The 16,717-nt window shown below is 40.0% G+C and overlaps 1 protein-coding gene across 2 annotated transcripts in view; it reads left to right on the forward strand.

Moving 5' to 3' along the window:
- ACER3 (alkaline ceramidase 3) overlaps positions 1-16,717 on the forward strand; it is a 77,110-nt gene that overhangs the window by 35,039 nt on the left and 25,354 nt on the right. For both annotated transcript variants that reach the window (XM_077807039.1, XM_077807046.1), the window contains exons 3-6: positions 6,644-6,696; positions 9,983-10,035; positions 14,347-14,428; positions 15,786-15,821. In XM_077807039.1, the coding sequence (XP_077663165.1) occupies positions 6,644-6,696; positions 9,983-10,035; positions 14,347-14,428; positions 15,786-15,821 (224 nt within the window). The remainder of the gene's footprint in view (positions 1-6,643; positions 6,697-9,982; positions 10,036-14,346; positions 14,429-15,785; positions 15,822-16,717) is intronic.

Below are 16,717 nucleotides of genomic sequence, written 5' to 3' on the forward strand. Positions count from 1 at the left end.
CTGAAATTTGTGGATGGCATTGTATTTGCATCACCACTCAGATTTTGAAACAAATATATCAACTGACAGTCAAATATCTACAATTGCTAGTACCAAGAAACCTGTATTAACGCTTTCAGAAATAAAAGGAATATGGTGCTCTAAATACAATATAGCTTAGTGGGATCTTATATTTTCAGCACTACTTTATTTACAGATGTTAGACTACTTTCCACTGCTCTAAAATAGGGTGTGTATTCTGTGCTTATCACACTGTTTAGATATGCCCCTCTGTAATTTGAAGTGATGAGGATCAACATAAAAATGTTGAGGGGTGACACCCAGTATCTATTTAACTACTGCAGCTTGTTGTCAACTTTAACTTTGAAATGCTATGTCGCTTCAATTGGTTGCCAAAGCTTCTGAATTAAGAGGTTCCAGCTGGCTAAATTCTGTATGCTTACTGACCTCTATGCTATTACATGCTTGGGGAAACTCCTCTTGTAACAATGTAACCTAGACCTCTACTTCCTGGGTCAGAACCTAATTGTCTCCCTTTCTCAATATGTAGATGACCACATGGGAAGCTTATTTCTGTGGCAAATGTTTCATTCCTCTCTCCTCATGTTTGTTCCCAGTTCGAAAATACTATACTTATTTGAGGACGTACTTACAGAATGTCTGATTGTGTTTTTGGTTTTTATGAAGTGAATACTTTTCTAGAAATGCCTAGATCATGTAAGTTTTTCTGTAATGTGAGGAAGGAACGGGGAACATAAGGGTGTTGTGGTGGAAGCGAGAGTTAGAGGCCACACATGGACACAAATAAGGTTAAGTACTAAGCTACTTTAACTACTCTACCTTAGTATAATTACTCTTCTTTACTGAGCAGAAATAAATCCCAAGTCCCTTGCATGCTTGCTATGTTATTTCAATTGCATGGTTTAAGAAAAGGGTGGGTATGGATAGAAAATGGGTGCTTCCGAGGAAATAAGGATTTTTCTGTGATCCTTGGCAGACATATGAGATGCTCAGCCACATGCTTCCCTTTCTAGTTCGTAGCTTGCTCGTTAATGTCCCATCAGGATTCCATGGCCTGCTCATCACGTCATACTATATGCATAGCGTGCAGGGTTAAGACAGAAGAATAAGACCTTGTACCATTTCACAGAGGCCATTAGATAACAGCTGTGGCTCTCAAACTCTGACTGAAACTTTTCAACTAGCTCCACAGCAAAGTGTGTGTTGTTTTGTTTTGTGTTTTTTGTTAAATAACTTTTAGACAAAAATAGTTATGAATTTTTTTGTTTTATCTGTTTTTATTTTCTGGTTAAAATCTTTGAAGCAAAATGGGAAATGTGTATTTTTGTTTAGAAAAAATTAATTTTGTGTGGTAACAGGAAAATCTTTAAAGAAAAAACTAGAGATTTTTTTTCTTCTTCCCACCATTTTGTCTTCCTTTTTCACCTTTCTTGCTGGGGAAGTGGGAAAGTTTTTGGTTTTTTTTTTTTTATTAATTTAAAACTTCAAGTGAGAGAGAGTAACTTTTTTTTTCCTTTTCCCCTTTCAGAGAGGGGAAAAGGGAAGGGGGAAATAATGAAAAATAAATTAAAATTTTGAATTTGAAATGAGAATTTTCATCTTGAAGTTTTTTTGGTCAAAAAAGTGTTTTCATTTCTTTCAAAAATTTTCACAAACTAAATTTAAATTTCTGCTAGCCCTGTTTGGCTGAGTTTGAAATGGCAACATAGAGATGTAATCATAGAAATATAGGGTTGGAAGGGACCTCATGAGATCATCTAGTCCAGCCTCCTGTGCTGAGGCAGGACTAAGCATACCTAGACCACCCCGACAGGTGTGTTCTTAATAACCTCTGATGATAGATATTCCACAACCTCCCTTAGAAGCCTATTCCAGAGCTCAACTACCCTTATAGTTAGAAAATTGTTCCTAATATTTAACCTAAATCTCCTTTGCTGCAGATTAAGTCCATTATTTCTTGTCCTGCCTTCAGTGGGCATGGAGAAAGATAGATCACCATCCTCTTTATAAGAGTCCTTAACATATTTGAGGACTGTAATGAGGTTTCTCCCCTCACCCATCATCTTTCCTCAAGACTAAACATTTTTTTAACCTTTCATCATAGGTCAGGTTTTCTAAACCGTTAATCGTTTTTGTTGCTCTCCTCTTGACTTTTTCCAGTGTATCCACATCTTTCTTAAAGATGACATACCACCCTTACTTCTACACTGCTGCCTTCAAAGCTGGGCGGCCGGAGAGTGGTGGCTGCTGACTGAGGACCCAGCTCTGCAGGCAGCAGCGCAGAAGTAAGGGTGGCAGTACCATACCATGCCGTCCTTAATTTTGTGCCGCTGCGGCGACGCCTTCAGAACTGGGCTCCTGGCCAGCAGCGGCTGTTCTCCGGCTGCCCAGCTCTGAAGGCATCGCCGCCGTCAGCAGCAGCACAGAAGTAATGGTAGCAGTACTGCAACCCACCCCCATAATAATATTGCGACCCCCCACCCCCACCCCGCCACACACACACACACTCCTTTTTGGGTTAGGACCCCTACAATTTCAACGCTGAAATTTACGATTTTTAAAATAGTCTGACCATGAAATTGACCAAAATGGCCCATGAGTGTGGAAGGGCCCTGTGTATTGGTGAAGCACTCCTGGTGCAGACATGGCCTTAGTCTTAGATCATGAGCAGAGTGGAATGGGATCCTTGCCTGCCCAGTGGATATAGCATGGTGCAGCAAATCAACATGTTGTAACTTGCAAGCATGACATCCACAGTGCCTTTCTCAGTTTAGAAACTTGCTGAAACTGCAGTCTTAAAATATTGTGGTGTGAGGGTTTTTTTGTTTGTTTGTTTGTTTTTTTGTAGTAAGCATGTTAGGGGCATCTGCGTGTGGTGATGGACAAATGCAGAGTATGCTTATAATTAAAGCTGCGATCACAAGTATTTTTAGTAAAAGTCACGGACAGGTCATGGGCAATAAACAAAAATTCACAGCCTGTGACCTGTCCATGACTTTTACTAAAAATACCTGTGACTAAATCTTGGGGTGGGAGTGTGGGGACCTCTGCTGAGGGGGTGTTGGGCGGTACCAGCTGCCCGGGGCCATGGACCGTGGCTGCTCTGGCTGGCCGGCCGGGGATTGCTGCATGGGGCCACCGGAGCAGCAGTTGGTGTGGCTGTCCCAGGGGCCCCTTGAGTAGTTGGCCCTGGAACGAGCCAGCCACTTGGGCAGGCCTGGGTTGAGCCACACTGCCCCTCCAGAAGTCACGGAGAGTTGCAGAATCTGTGACTTCCGCGACCTCTGTGACAGACAAGTAGTCCCACTTATAATTTGCACAAAAGACTGTAACATTTTGTCTTGTTAAGTAGTTCCTTTCCAAATTACCTAACTTTGAAAAGGCATATTTACCTGCTATCTAGGCACACAATTGGGTTTTTTACTTCAGCACAGTGGCTTCTCAGCTGACTGTTGACTGCATGTTCTTTTGATTGATGATGATCTATTTGGCTGCTGTGAATATATACCAAAGTCAAACAGTAGAACTAACGGATGTATTATATAGAAGCATCAATCCTCAAGACTCTCAATATGGATTATTAACTGCTACTGGGATGGAGCAAGGAAGCCACCACCATGCAAACAGAACTGAATTTAAGGGGTTCTCTTAGATGGACAGAATATACTTTAGATGGCTTTTATCCAGGACTCTAGAGTGACATAATTACTTTTGCATAAAGTTAACATGAGATCTTATGACCAAAAGTATTCAAGGCCTGGGTTTTCTGTCTCATCCAAAAGATAGTACCCTAAGCACAATTCCCACAGCACTGTTCTAGGGCACTGATTCAGAGGGGAGAGTGCCACCTACTGAATAACCAGCTCCCCATCATGCAGCACCCTGGATTTCTCACTGAGTTCTTGCATCCAAATACTGAACAGATCTGATCCTGCTTGATTTAGGAAATCTGACATGATTGCACCAAGATTATAGATTTTATTGAAGTGGTGCATGTACAGGGCTTGCACCTAAAGCATTCATAGTTTTTTAGAATTTAACAGACCCAAGAGCATTTCTCATTTTAAGCATTTTAAGGAATATCTTTCAACCCAGTGTAATCTTTCATAATAAAAGAAACACCAAGGTTCTACAGCATAGTCCTTACAACAGTTTCTAATTTTGTATGTGTGGAGTGGGATTCTAATTGGTTTGCTGGTTTTATAACTTTAATAACCTACAACTAACATATTTTGTTCATTAAAAAAACAAGTTGAAACCTTGCATGCCATGTTTCTGCCCAAGGTGAAATTTATTGCTGTTATAAACTGAAAAGGATTTTATAGAGAAAATACTGATGTAACCTTGACTACAGTGACACTAACTCGTGCACTGCTATGATGAGCTTATTGATTTCCAAATTGAATGACAGTCAGAATATACTGTAGGTGTAGCCAGATACATGTGAATTTCCCAATTAAATCTTAATGGAGTTAGAATAGATGTTGGTCATGATATGAAAAGTTCTCTAAAAAGAATGTGTAGATGCAGGTACACAGTGACACTCAGGTTTAGATGACAGGTTTCAGAGTAGCAGCCGTGTTAGTCTGTATTTGCAAAAAGAAAAGGAGGACTTGTGGCACCTTAGACACTAACCAATTTATTTGAGCATAAGCTTTCGTGAGCTGAACTGTAGCTCACGAAAGCTTATGCTCAAATAAATTGGTTAGTGTCTAAGGTGCCACAAGTCCTCCTTTTCTTTTTTCAGGTTTAAATGAGTAATTTTAATTAAATTTCAGTTGGGAACGGTGGAAGTGCATATGCTTGCCATAGACAATGGTGTCCAATTTCCCCAGAGCGCTAATGAAGTTCAGATATCTCTGACAACACATTTTGAACGATATGGTTGGACTGCAAATGTGACTGTAAGTAATCAGTTGCATGCTTAGACATTCCTCTTCAGTAAGGAGACACAGTGACATACTAATACTAGTCTAATAGAGCATAAAAAAACAGAACACCTCTAGATAAGGGCACTTGCACATCTGACAAACTTCAGTGTATATTCTCGAAAGTGATCTATTTACCCATTACTGAAATGTGACTATTATATCTTTGGGCTGGAGTACCACACTGCAGAGCAGTTTAAGACAAAATGAAAAATAGCTTAATTTGAAACTAAGGGAGAGTTTTAGGTAGAATGTGTATAGACCCAGACATTAACCTATCTACTCTTCCCCCTACCCCAAAAAAAGGAAGATTTTTTTTTTTAATGGCAAGGAACATATCTTGTCACATTTGAAAGTACTAGGGGAGACCAGCAACCCCCTGCCAAAGCTAACTCCCTGCCCCACCAAGTCTTATCTAAATAGTCAGAACAATTTCTAAGGCTGTCTCTACGCTAGCAGCGCTTTACCTGTGTGGGAATACCGGTATACTATACCGGGAAAGTGCTCCTAGTGTGGACGCAACTTATGCCAGCAAATCTACACTTTTACTGATATCTGATTCCCCTCTCCCTGCGCAAAGCAAACTCCATCCATAAAAGCAGGGCTTTACCGGTATAACTGAGGGCAAGTCTACACTAGAGCACTACATCGGCGCAGCTGCACCACTGTAGCACATCTGGTGATGACGCGCTGCGCTGTTGGGAGAGCGTTTGCCCATCAGCATAATTACTCCACCTCCGTGAGAGGTGGAAGCTATGTCAGCGGGAGAGCAACAGTGTGCACAGTGCTTAGTTCAGTGTAACTTACGTTGCTCGGGGGGTGTCTTTGTCACATCCCTGAGCGACGTAACTTACAAATCAACTTAAGCGGTAGTGTAGACCAGCCTAACTCTACACCAGGGTCTTCTGCCCACACTGCTATATTGGTCAAGGACCACACGCCTGACTGACAAAGCTATGCTGGCTAAAGTCTGAGTGTGGACATGGCTTAAGAATCTGTCTTCATCAGGCCTAAGAAAAACAAGGTGAATGATATCCAGGTAAGGTGGTGTCTTTAAACTAATGTCAGAAGTAAATACAGAGATGAGAGGGCAAATATGTCAAATGAAAAAAGCCAGGTGAATATATCAAGAGCTTCATAGAAGTCAGAAATGGAAAAGACCTGCTAGTCTTTTTTCTGAATAGTTCCATTAGGTTTACGTAATCTGCAATGCACAGCTGTACCTGGCTCTAATTCTGAAATCTGAACTCAAATCCTGTTTCCTGTGGTCTGATAAAGATTCTGTAAACTTTGGCTTTTAAAGCCTTTCAGCTGAACATCAACAAAAATATCGAAGGTTTGTGGGTTTATTTAGTCAGAAGACGATACTGTGTAACTGTTTCTCCATCTTTCTTAACGGTTCTAATACATTTAATGTTTGGGAATACAGTACTCCTGTGATCCTAATGCTCAGTGCTCTCCTATTTTATGGAAAAGAATGCTGGGGGAAATATTCTCTGACAAAAAGTTCAATGGGATCTTTAATGACCAATATGTGTGTCAAAAGGCGTTAAAAAAAAAATTGGATAGATGACTGAAAATGTCCCTGTCTGTGATGTTTAAAGATCTGTTGTCAGTGAAGTTAATTTGTTAAGATAATACACTGATGTGTTTTTAACAAAGGTTATGCTAATTGTGTTTTGGTTTCATTTCAGCTGTTGGATTGGGATCCTGGTGCTTCCACATGACCCTGAAGTATGAAATGCAGGTTAGTATTAATCAGCAGATGCGAATATCCTTGTGCAGGTATCTCACTATTGTCCCCAAGTGTGCATTTGCTGGGTTTTTTTAATTCTGTAACCAAATGCCTCCAGTGACTTGCTTTTCCCTCATAGGAATCAAATCAGGTGGCTGTGCATGTTCATTTTAAGTCTGGCAGAGCTGGCAAAGAATTCTCACTCTAAAGGGGGACAGAATGTGTCATTTTAGGGATTTGTTCTTAGCTAATCTAATTTTGTTCAATTTATATGTAAAATATGTTTTTCACTGGATATGATTCCTTTCAGCATAGATGTAGTGTGAGCCCTACTTTGTTAGCCATTGGTACTGATGTACATACAGGAATGTATACTGGTTTCTAAATCAGTACTTTAATCAATTGACTATTTAGTAAAAGGGACGTTCCCTATTATGAGATTTAGAGTTTTCATTTGTGATGCTGTAATATTAAACTACATTACAGCTTCGACTTGGTACTGAACATTATTGCCTAGGATTATTTTTGTAATCCATTGGTATCCCCGTGTATTGCTTAATGTTGTAGCAGTATAAAACTGCACTTCTGGATGTGCATCTGCCCTTGGCACCTAAGTCGAAACTCTGTGAAAAGCAGTAATTGTTGGCTGGTTCTCCATTTGGGAATAATAGAAGAGGTTCTTCAGCAATACATTGTTGGGCAAGGAGATTCTAGTCCCAATATAGCGTCATTCCCAAGAAGACTTGAAGCGCTTTGCCATAGATATGAGAACACGAGACAAATTCATCTTCCAAGTCAAGGTCAGGATGGTGACGGCCTCCATAATCTTCTCTCTTATGTCTGTGGGATTTGTTGGAGGCTGTCAGCCTCAATGGTGCATATTATTATCTGTCATTGAGGTCAGAATGTATAAAGTACCGAAGCTTTTGCGTATGCAAGGTCCCTTCTAGTACAAATTACTCCACAGCACTCAATATCTAGCTGTAGAAGCAGCTAATCTAAATGCGAGGGATTCACAATTACCCTGTTACTAGCTGATGAGTCCCCATAGTTAGAAAAAGTACATTCCATCCTTTAGACAATGCTGTTGTTCACTGGGTCTGTGTCTCAACAATGAAAGTCATCATTCCTAGTGGCTCAAGTGGTAACTTTCACAGGAGCTATCATTAACTCAGTATTGCAAACAGACCATCAGGCAGAATTGTACAGCAAAGGGGAAAAGGCAAGGGCTTCAGAAAAATTGTTCCAGTGGCTGCCTGAAGAGCAGCTGCCAAAACTGTTTGGTGGGCAGCTATATCCGCTCACTATGTCACTATGCAAGGTTCCTTGATGCTTAGACATCCAGTAGTTAAGACTTCTGAAAGGACTGATTCACTCGCTCCTTCTTGTGCCTGGGCCATGCTGTCTTTTGGGGGGAATTGGTTCCCACCTAGATGGAATCTGTTTGAACCTCTAGGAGATTTACTCTACTATTTTGTCCTCGAAAACTACCAAAATGTGAACTTTGGAGGCTAGTGTCCAGTTTTGAAAATGTTGGCCATAGTATTTGTTTTGATTTTGGTTTTATTTTCTTTCATGGAACCTTAATTTATTAACAACTTTTATTTAAAGAAGGAGCTACATGGATTAATCACGTGGTTATGCCTGACCAGACCTTGGAAAATTGAAATATCAAAAATGCTAAGAAATGGTTTAAGCAAACTCTGGGCTGTTCATCTCTAGTGCTGAATCTTCTAAATGAATAGCTTCATTTATCCTGGGTATTGTTGGTCATCCCTTCTGAATTCTCCAAGTTTCTTTTGCCGAAAATAAGAGACGTTAATTTGTTCTCACTCTTGATAGACTCGGCCACTATCTTAAAATGACTGAATTGCCTTTCAACGTGAAAGTTAAAAATTGAATGGTTATTTTGGCCAATGCGTTCAGAGGCCTTCTTCCCAAGGTGAGCAGTACCAGGCTGGCTGTATGCAAAGGAACGTGCCAGTTACCATCGGGAGTGGTTTCCTTTCATGTTGTTCAGCACTTAGAGTAGGACTACAGCGTCTCTGGCACCAGTGCAGCTGTGGCCCCCCTGAGTGCCCCTGCACCAGTGGTAGTCTGGGAGCCAGGAGCCACTGTACCAGCACAGCTCCAGCCTGGCAATCCCCCTCAATAACCTTCAGAAAGGGGAGCACCTTTGCCTCCAGCAGCAAAACATGCTGGCCTTATTTGCACCCCATTTGACCTCTTCCCCGGAAAATTCATTTCCCTCTGACAAAAATGTGGGTCAAAGTAAAGAAACATAAAAATTGTTCTTTAATTGAAACTATGTGGAGCGCTTACTTTCTAAGTTCATAATGTTTAATGACCCCTTTGTCAAGATTCAGTCTCTTGACTTTACTGTCATCTTCCGTGAGAAATCAACTCCGCACTCTCAAATTCACATGTGCATGTAGGTAAGCACTCATTGGAGAGCAGAGTTTTGGTGGAAAAGGTGATGTTCTGATTCTGTGTATGTGATGCAAAAGTTCAAATGCAACATGAGCATCCTCAGCAGAAGTATCTATTCTTCATAGATCTTTCTTGCCTCCTCCATTAAGGTGAGTGTATTACTTCCCAAAGACTTTTTTCCCCCCTCCAGAAAAGTAACTTCATTTTCTTTAGACAAAATGTTGTGATCCTATTACTAATGGTTTAAAAATTGTTTAAGATAAAAATGCATTAATTTGCAGTCATAATTGGAAGACCCAATTATTGCAACTTACTACAGTTTAGTTAATTTTGCAAATTAGAAAGAAGGTAAATGAAAAGCGAGGCTACTGCATCAGAGAATGTTTCGTAATGTACTAATGTTCTGTAATACTCTGTGCAAAAATAATGAGGTCTTAAAGAGGCTTCACTAAAACCTCTTGATTAATTTTTATTGAGAGGTGGGGAGATACCACGAAATGTTTTGAGTAGGTTATGAAGTTTGGGGGTTAGGTAGTTCCTGTATTACAGGATTTATTTAAAAATTTACTGGAAATTCCGTAAATGTTTAAAAGGGATATGAGAGTGGTGAAAATGGCAGAGATCTGTGAACACATGCTGTCTCATAATGTTATATTTGAAAGATTTGTTAAGCAAGCATGGTAACTCACCTGCTTTCTAAGGTTGAGAGGCATTTGATACTGTCGAAGATAAAATATAGTCAAGAACCTGGGTATCATAAAACTGTTAAAAATCCCTACTTAACAAGTGATTTCCCCCTGGTTAACTTACACCTGTGCATGAGTTAAAAGCGATTTTTCATGTTTTGGTGTTTCTCTGCTTTTTGTAGCTATTGGATGAACTGCCAATGATATACAGTTGTTGTGTGTTTGTCTACTGCCTGTAAGTATTTTGTCAAATGTTTTTAATATTGGAAAGCTACTTTTATGTAATGTCCAATACATGGAACCCAATCTGCTCTCATTTAAATTGATGCTAAAGCATCTATGCTATACTCAATGCAGTCAACAATTTTACTACCAGTGAAGAATCACGATCTAATGGGGAGATTAGGAGCCAGGAACTCTGACTTCTAGTCCTAGCTTTGCTAACTTAGACCTGCTGTGTGACCAGGTGCACATTGCTTAACCTCTTTGTCTATTTCCCTAGCTGTAAATGAGGCATAACATTTTGGATAAAGTAAGACAATATTTTGATAAGCCTTGTAGAAATGTTAATAAACAAATCAAATTGCCTCCCTACTTCACAGGGATGTTGATTTAATGTTTGTAAAAACATTTTGCAAATGTAAAGCATTATATACAGTTAAGAATTAAGCAGTATTTGGCATGTAGACAACAAGAGTAATGAAACTCTTGCAAAAACAGCAGGGTTATCGTTCACTAGGGACAGTGTGCTCCAAATGTAGACTTCTAAATTTTGGTCAAACCTGCTTTCCACACCCTTTAAAAAAAAAAAAAAAAATTCGTAAGGAAACTAAATACTCTGTAGAAGAGTGTCCTGGAAAAACTAAAGGAGTACTTGTGGCACCTTAGAGACTAACCAATTTATTTGAGCATGAGCTTTCATGAGTTACAGCTCACTTCATTGGATGCATACCGTGGAAACTGCAGTAGACATTATATACACACAGAGACCATGAAACAATACCCCCTCCCACCCCACTGTCCTGCTGGTAATAGCTTATCTAAAGTGATCATCAAGTTGGGCCATTTCCAGCATAAATCCAGGTTTTCTCACCCTCCGCCCCCCCCCCACACAAACTCACTCTCGTTCTGGTAATAGCCCATCCAAAGTGACCACTCTCTTCACAATGTGTATGATAATCAAGGCGGGTCATTTCCAGCACAAATCCAGGTTCTCTCACTCCCTCACCCCCCTCCAAAAAACCACACACACAAACTCACTCTCCTGCTGGTAATAGCTTATCAAAAGTGACCACTCTCCCTACAATGTGCATGATAATCAAGGTGGGCCATTTCCAGCACAAATCCAGGTTTTCTCACCTCCCCACCCCCATACAAACTCACTCTCCTGCTGGTAATAGCTTATCTAAAGTGATCATTAAGTTGGGCCATTTCCAGCACAAATCCAGGTTTTCTCACCCTCCGCCCCTAATAGAACATTTTGGCACAACATCCAAAGCAGTTCTCCTCCTTGGTTCAGGGAACTGTGTAGCATTTTGCAACTCCAACAAATGAGTCAAGTTATGCAATACTGTCTTTCCCACCTGCCACATCCAGTCCCTAAAGTGATATGGCGGGCTGTGCCTTGAAAATCCAACTAATGAAACCGATCCTCTTATTCCTGTTATGGACTGGTTGCAAGCAATGAGTTCTGTTTGACTACTTAAAAACATAGGGACAGATCTTCAGCTGGTGTAAATTGGTGTAGCTTTATTGAAGTCTGCCTGTAGCTTGTGGATTAAGTGGAGTACTGTTGGGCCAAATCCTCAGGTGGGGTAAATTATCATAGCTGCATGCACTACAGTTTAGACCAGCTCTGATGTAAAACTTGGGTCCATAATGTTTTCATTCTTAAAACTGTTTCACTTTAATCTGAACCCATCCTAGAATCATAGAACCATCGGGTTAGAAGGGACTGCAAGGGTCATCTAGTGAGTCTAACCCCCTGCCAAGATGCAGGATTTGCTATGTCTAAACCAGTGGTTCTCAACCCACAGGCCACTTGCGGCCCAATCAGCATATAGCTGCAGCCTATGTGATATCCTCAGTGCCATTCAGCTAGTATATATATTGTGTGGATGAGGCCCACATCACACACAGAGAGCAGCATATACAGCCTACAATGGTAAATAGGTTGAGAACCACTGGTTTAAACCATCCAAGACAGATGGCTATACAGCCTCCTTTTGACAACCTCCATTAAAGGGGAGCTTCCACAACCTTTCATAGAATCATAGAATATCAGGGTTGGAAGGGACCTCAGGAGGTCATCCAGTCCAACCCCCTGCTCAAAGCAGGACCAATCCACAACTAAATCATCCCAGCCAGGGCTTTGTCAAGCCTGACCTTAAAAACTTCTAAGGAAGGAGATTCCACCACCTCCCTAGGTAACGCATTCCATTGCTTCACCATCCTCCTAGTGAAAAAGTTTTTCCTAATATCCAACCTAAACCTCCCCCACTGCAACTTGAGACCATTACTCCTCGTTCTGTCATCTGCTACCACTGAGAACAGTCTAGAGCCATCCTCTTTGGAACCCCCTTTCAGGTAGTTGAAAGCAGCTATCAAATCCCCCCTCATTCTTCTCTTCCACAGACTGAACAATCCCAGTTCCCTCAGCCTCTCCTCCTAAGTCATGTGTTCCAGTCCCCTAATCATTTTTGTTGCCCTCCACTGGACTCTTTCCAATTTTTCCACATCCTTCTTGTAGTGTGGGGCCCAAAACTGGACACAGTACTCCAGATGAGGCCTCACCAATGTCAAATAGAGGGGAATGATCACGTCCCTCGATCTGCTGGTAATGCCCCTACTTATACATCCCAAAATGCCATTGGCCTTCTTGGCAACAGGGGCACACTGTTGACTCCTATCCAGCTTCTCATCCACTGTAACCCCTAGATCCTTTTCTGCCGAACTGCTGCCGAGCCATTCAGTCCCTAGTCTGTAGCTGTGCATGGAATTCTTCCGTCCTAAGTGCAGGACTCTGCACTTGTCCTTATTGAACCTCATCAGAATTCTTTTGACCCAATCGTCTAATTTGTCTAGGGTCCTCTGTATCCTATCCCTACCCTCCAGTGTATCTACCTCTCCTCCCAGTTTAGGGTCACCTGGAAACTTGCTGAGGGTGCAGTCCACGCCATCCTCCAGATCATTAATGAAGATATTGAAAAAAAACTGCCCCTATGCGGTCTATTCCATTGTCCTACTGTTCTTACAGTTAGGAAGTTTTTCCTGAGATTTAATCTAAATCTGCTATGCTGTAGTTTGAACTCATTGCCTCTTGTCCTGCCCTCTGTGGCAAGAGAGAACAACTTTTCTCCATCTTTTATCCTGTACCCGTGAGATTTCTTTTGCATTTATTTTGCCTGAATTGAATGTGATTCAGAGAAGAAAAAACCAAGTTCAAACACCAGTTCTTGGCTCGTATTGATTATTCCATATTTTTAAAAATACAATGGACCTAAGTGAGGCTTATGCACAGAATCTGCTTGAAATTATGTACAGTGAGTAGTACACTGCATGTAAATTCTTAAATATAAGTGCTTTACATAATGTGCTTATATTTAGTAAAATTATGGAAGCTCAAGAAGAGAGATCATCTAGTTCATCTGCTTGCCAAAGTAGGATTGTTCAATACAGAATATTTCCTAACCCTTGGTTCAATCTAATTTAAAATCCCAAGTAGTAGAATTTCCACCACTTCCCTTGGCAAGATGCTCTAGAGCCATACATCTTCCTGTCTTGAAGATTTTTTGCAGATAAATATATATTTTTCCTCCCTTTCATCCCATTACTATAAGGCTAAGTAATATTTCTCCCTCTGTGGTGATTTGTAGACATATTAACCCTTATTCATCATTTAGCTAAGCTATACGTATTTAGGTCTTAATTTTTCTTGACACATCCATTCCTCCAGCCCCAGTCACGTTTGCTGTTCTCAGAGTTCTTTCCCTTTTATCAAGCTCTTTTCTCATGATGTGGTTCTCAGAACTGTACTCAGTAATCTAAGTGTGATTGCACCACAGCCCATATAATTTCCTGTTTTCTGATGCAATATAATTTTGGGCTACATGTTACTATGTGAAAGTTTCAGTGTTTTTTCTAGTAACCACATCAAACTTGTGTCTAATTTGCTGTCCATGAAAGAGGAAGCCTTTTTAGGCATTATTTCTTCGCACCCTTTTTCTTTTCATTGGGTTAATCTTTCCCTGTGTGTATTAGCTTGTGTTTTCCCCAAACAAGTTGTTCATACAGTAACACATAATTAAAAGTAAATATCAGGCCAGTATTTATTACAAGTGAAATATACTCCATCTATAAAAGTGACAGGGCCTTGTGGGAAAGTATACATTTTTCTCACAAGGCCCATGAGTTTCATGTCACTTTACTCACAGGTTCCCTTTAGTTTCCAACAGATGGTTCTTTTTAACATTATTACCTCTTGTAAGATTTATCATTTATATATGATGAAGTAGGACATGTAACTTTCCTGTATGTTTTATTTCAGGTATGAATGTTTCAAGCACAAGAACAGTGTCAATTATCCTCTGCTTTTTGTATTAATAACTTTCAGTGTCATAGTCAGCATGGTAAGTAACTTCTTCTTATGCAGAACTTTCATATGTGCATTAGTAATTTTTCTAACATATAAGGAATATTAAACTGGCAAAATTCCATCTCTTGTACTTTATTGCTTGCTGTCGAAACTGGGCAGGGGAGAATAATTCTGTTCAAAGCTCGGGAGACTAATTTAGTTATTGTATTGTGAAAAATGTAATATTTCTGTGGGAAACTAATGTCTTCTGTAAATAAAAACTGATTCAAAACACTTTATGTGGAAAAAGTTCATTCACATAGAGACTATAGGAAGGCAATCCAGCTGCTAAGGTCCTGGGACTGGGAGTCAGGAAAATGATCTGCTGTTCTGACTCTTGCACTGCCTTGTTCTGAGACCTTGGGCAGTTGCTTTACCTTTCTGAGCCTTAGCTTCCTCATCTGTAAAATGAGAATAATAATGCTCAGTCATCTTTGTAAAGTGCTTTGAGATCTACAGTTAGAAAGCAATATATGTGCTAAATAGAAGTTAAAACCAGCCACAACTAGAAGTTAGCTGTTTAAATGATCAAAATAAATATGACACAGTTAAGGTTAATTTGATTCTGTTCCTTGATTCAGCATGCTCCCTGGATGTTCGGGGGGGGGCTTCCTAGGAACCTAAAACCACATGGATGGAATCTCTATATTTGGTGGTGGAGATAAAAGCCAAGTAATCCTGCCAGTTTCATTGCTGACCCTTGTCCTAATGTATTGCAGATTTTGCATCTTTATATGTGTTGGCTGTTCTTCTGAGGCTTTTTGGTATGGCATGTTGTGGAGCAGATCAGATGGAGACTGAAATGAAAAAATTCTTTTCATAGATACAGTGCCCACTTTTTTCCAAAACAGGATTTGAACTCGCTACCTTAGCAGTAGGAGTCTACTGTGACTTTTTGTTAGCATCCATGGGAATTAAGAGATATCATTTAACAGAGACAGATTGATAATTTCAAGAAAAAATTAATTGCCTATGAGGACTATAGTTCAGCCTGTTTCAGTACCTATCAAGGATTATATATGTTCAAAATTTTAATGCACTTTTAACTCACTATATGTGTGTTGCAATTTAAATAAATTGAGAGACGTTCACATCTAAAACTATCTGTTTAAGCTAGCTGTTAAAACTAATTTTTAAAATAGTGATGTAAATCTGGAGGGACTCAAAGAATATTGGTGCTTGTTATTGTCAGGGGAAAGAACTCAAATGCCTAATCAAGTTTAGTACTGTGTAGGTGGATAGTTGTATTTTTATTCTAAGATGGCTTCAGTCTTTCTGATTTTCAATATGTGTAAAAAAAGTCTGTATGTAAAACAAAGTATGTGTAATACTTTTTCTTTGACTCTTTGCAGATTTACCTAAATTTGAAAGAGCCTGTATTTCATCAGGTAAATCTTATTCCTTTGCAATTAATTCTTTAGCATAAAGACAGCCTTGTTAAATAATGTATGCAGTGTTGCTGTAGCCATGTTAGTGTCATGTTTGAGAATCTTGTATTATACATCACAGTTTACAAAAAGAATAATCATGCCTTATACTTTTTTTTTTTTTTTTTTTTTACTGGCGTACTGCAATCCTGTCATTTGTTGACCTGGAAAAAATATTGGAGAATTATCTCAAAACTTAATGATTGTATTTCATTGTCAAGGAGTGATGGGGTGAATTCAGTATTTGAGTGAATATTTTACCTGGATATTCAATGGCTACCTTATATAAATTACCAGGGCTACTGTGGGGTGAGGTGCATGAGAGAGAGGGACACCTGTCTGCTCTTCTCTCTTCTTGTTTGCTGGGAAGCCCTAGTTGGTCCTTAATAGCAATACAGCCTGTTTGTTTTTTTCTGCTGGCTCCTCCTATTTCCTGTCAGAAGATAGGGATGAAAACTGGCTGCTCTCTAAAGGCTGCTGTGTGTGAGAGAAACACATTGAGTCTTTTCTCTTCAGAGGCACCAGATAAATGGAAATGTACCCAGTACCCTAACTCTTTGGTACTCTGTGGCTTTCCTGGTATTTATACCTCTGAGTTCACAGTGATTTGACTCTGGGGCTTCAGAAGCACAGGTCGTTCCGGAATGAAAATACCAGGAAAGCTGCAGAGAGCAGATGAGTTAAGGGGCTTCAGCAGGCTACTAGGTCTGTTATATGAGAGATGGAGTACTGAGCAGCAGTTCTCTCCCTCTGCCTCCCTCAGTGGATGTGTCATCTTCCCTTTATCTGTACCCACCTGTATTTGATTGAAAACTTAACGTTGGTGAAAAATTCAGGATGGTGTCTAGGAACAAGCC

This window comes from Eretmochelys imbricata, chromosome 1 (genome assembly GCF_965152235.1).
Source record: "Eretmochelys imbricata isolate rEreImb1 chromosome 1, rEreImb1.hap1, whole genome shotgun sequence".
NCBI lineage: Eukaryota > Metazoa > Chordata > Testudines > Cheloniidae > Eretmochelys > Eretmochelys imbricata.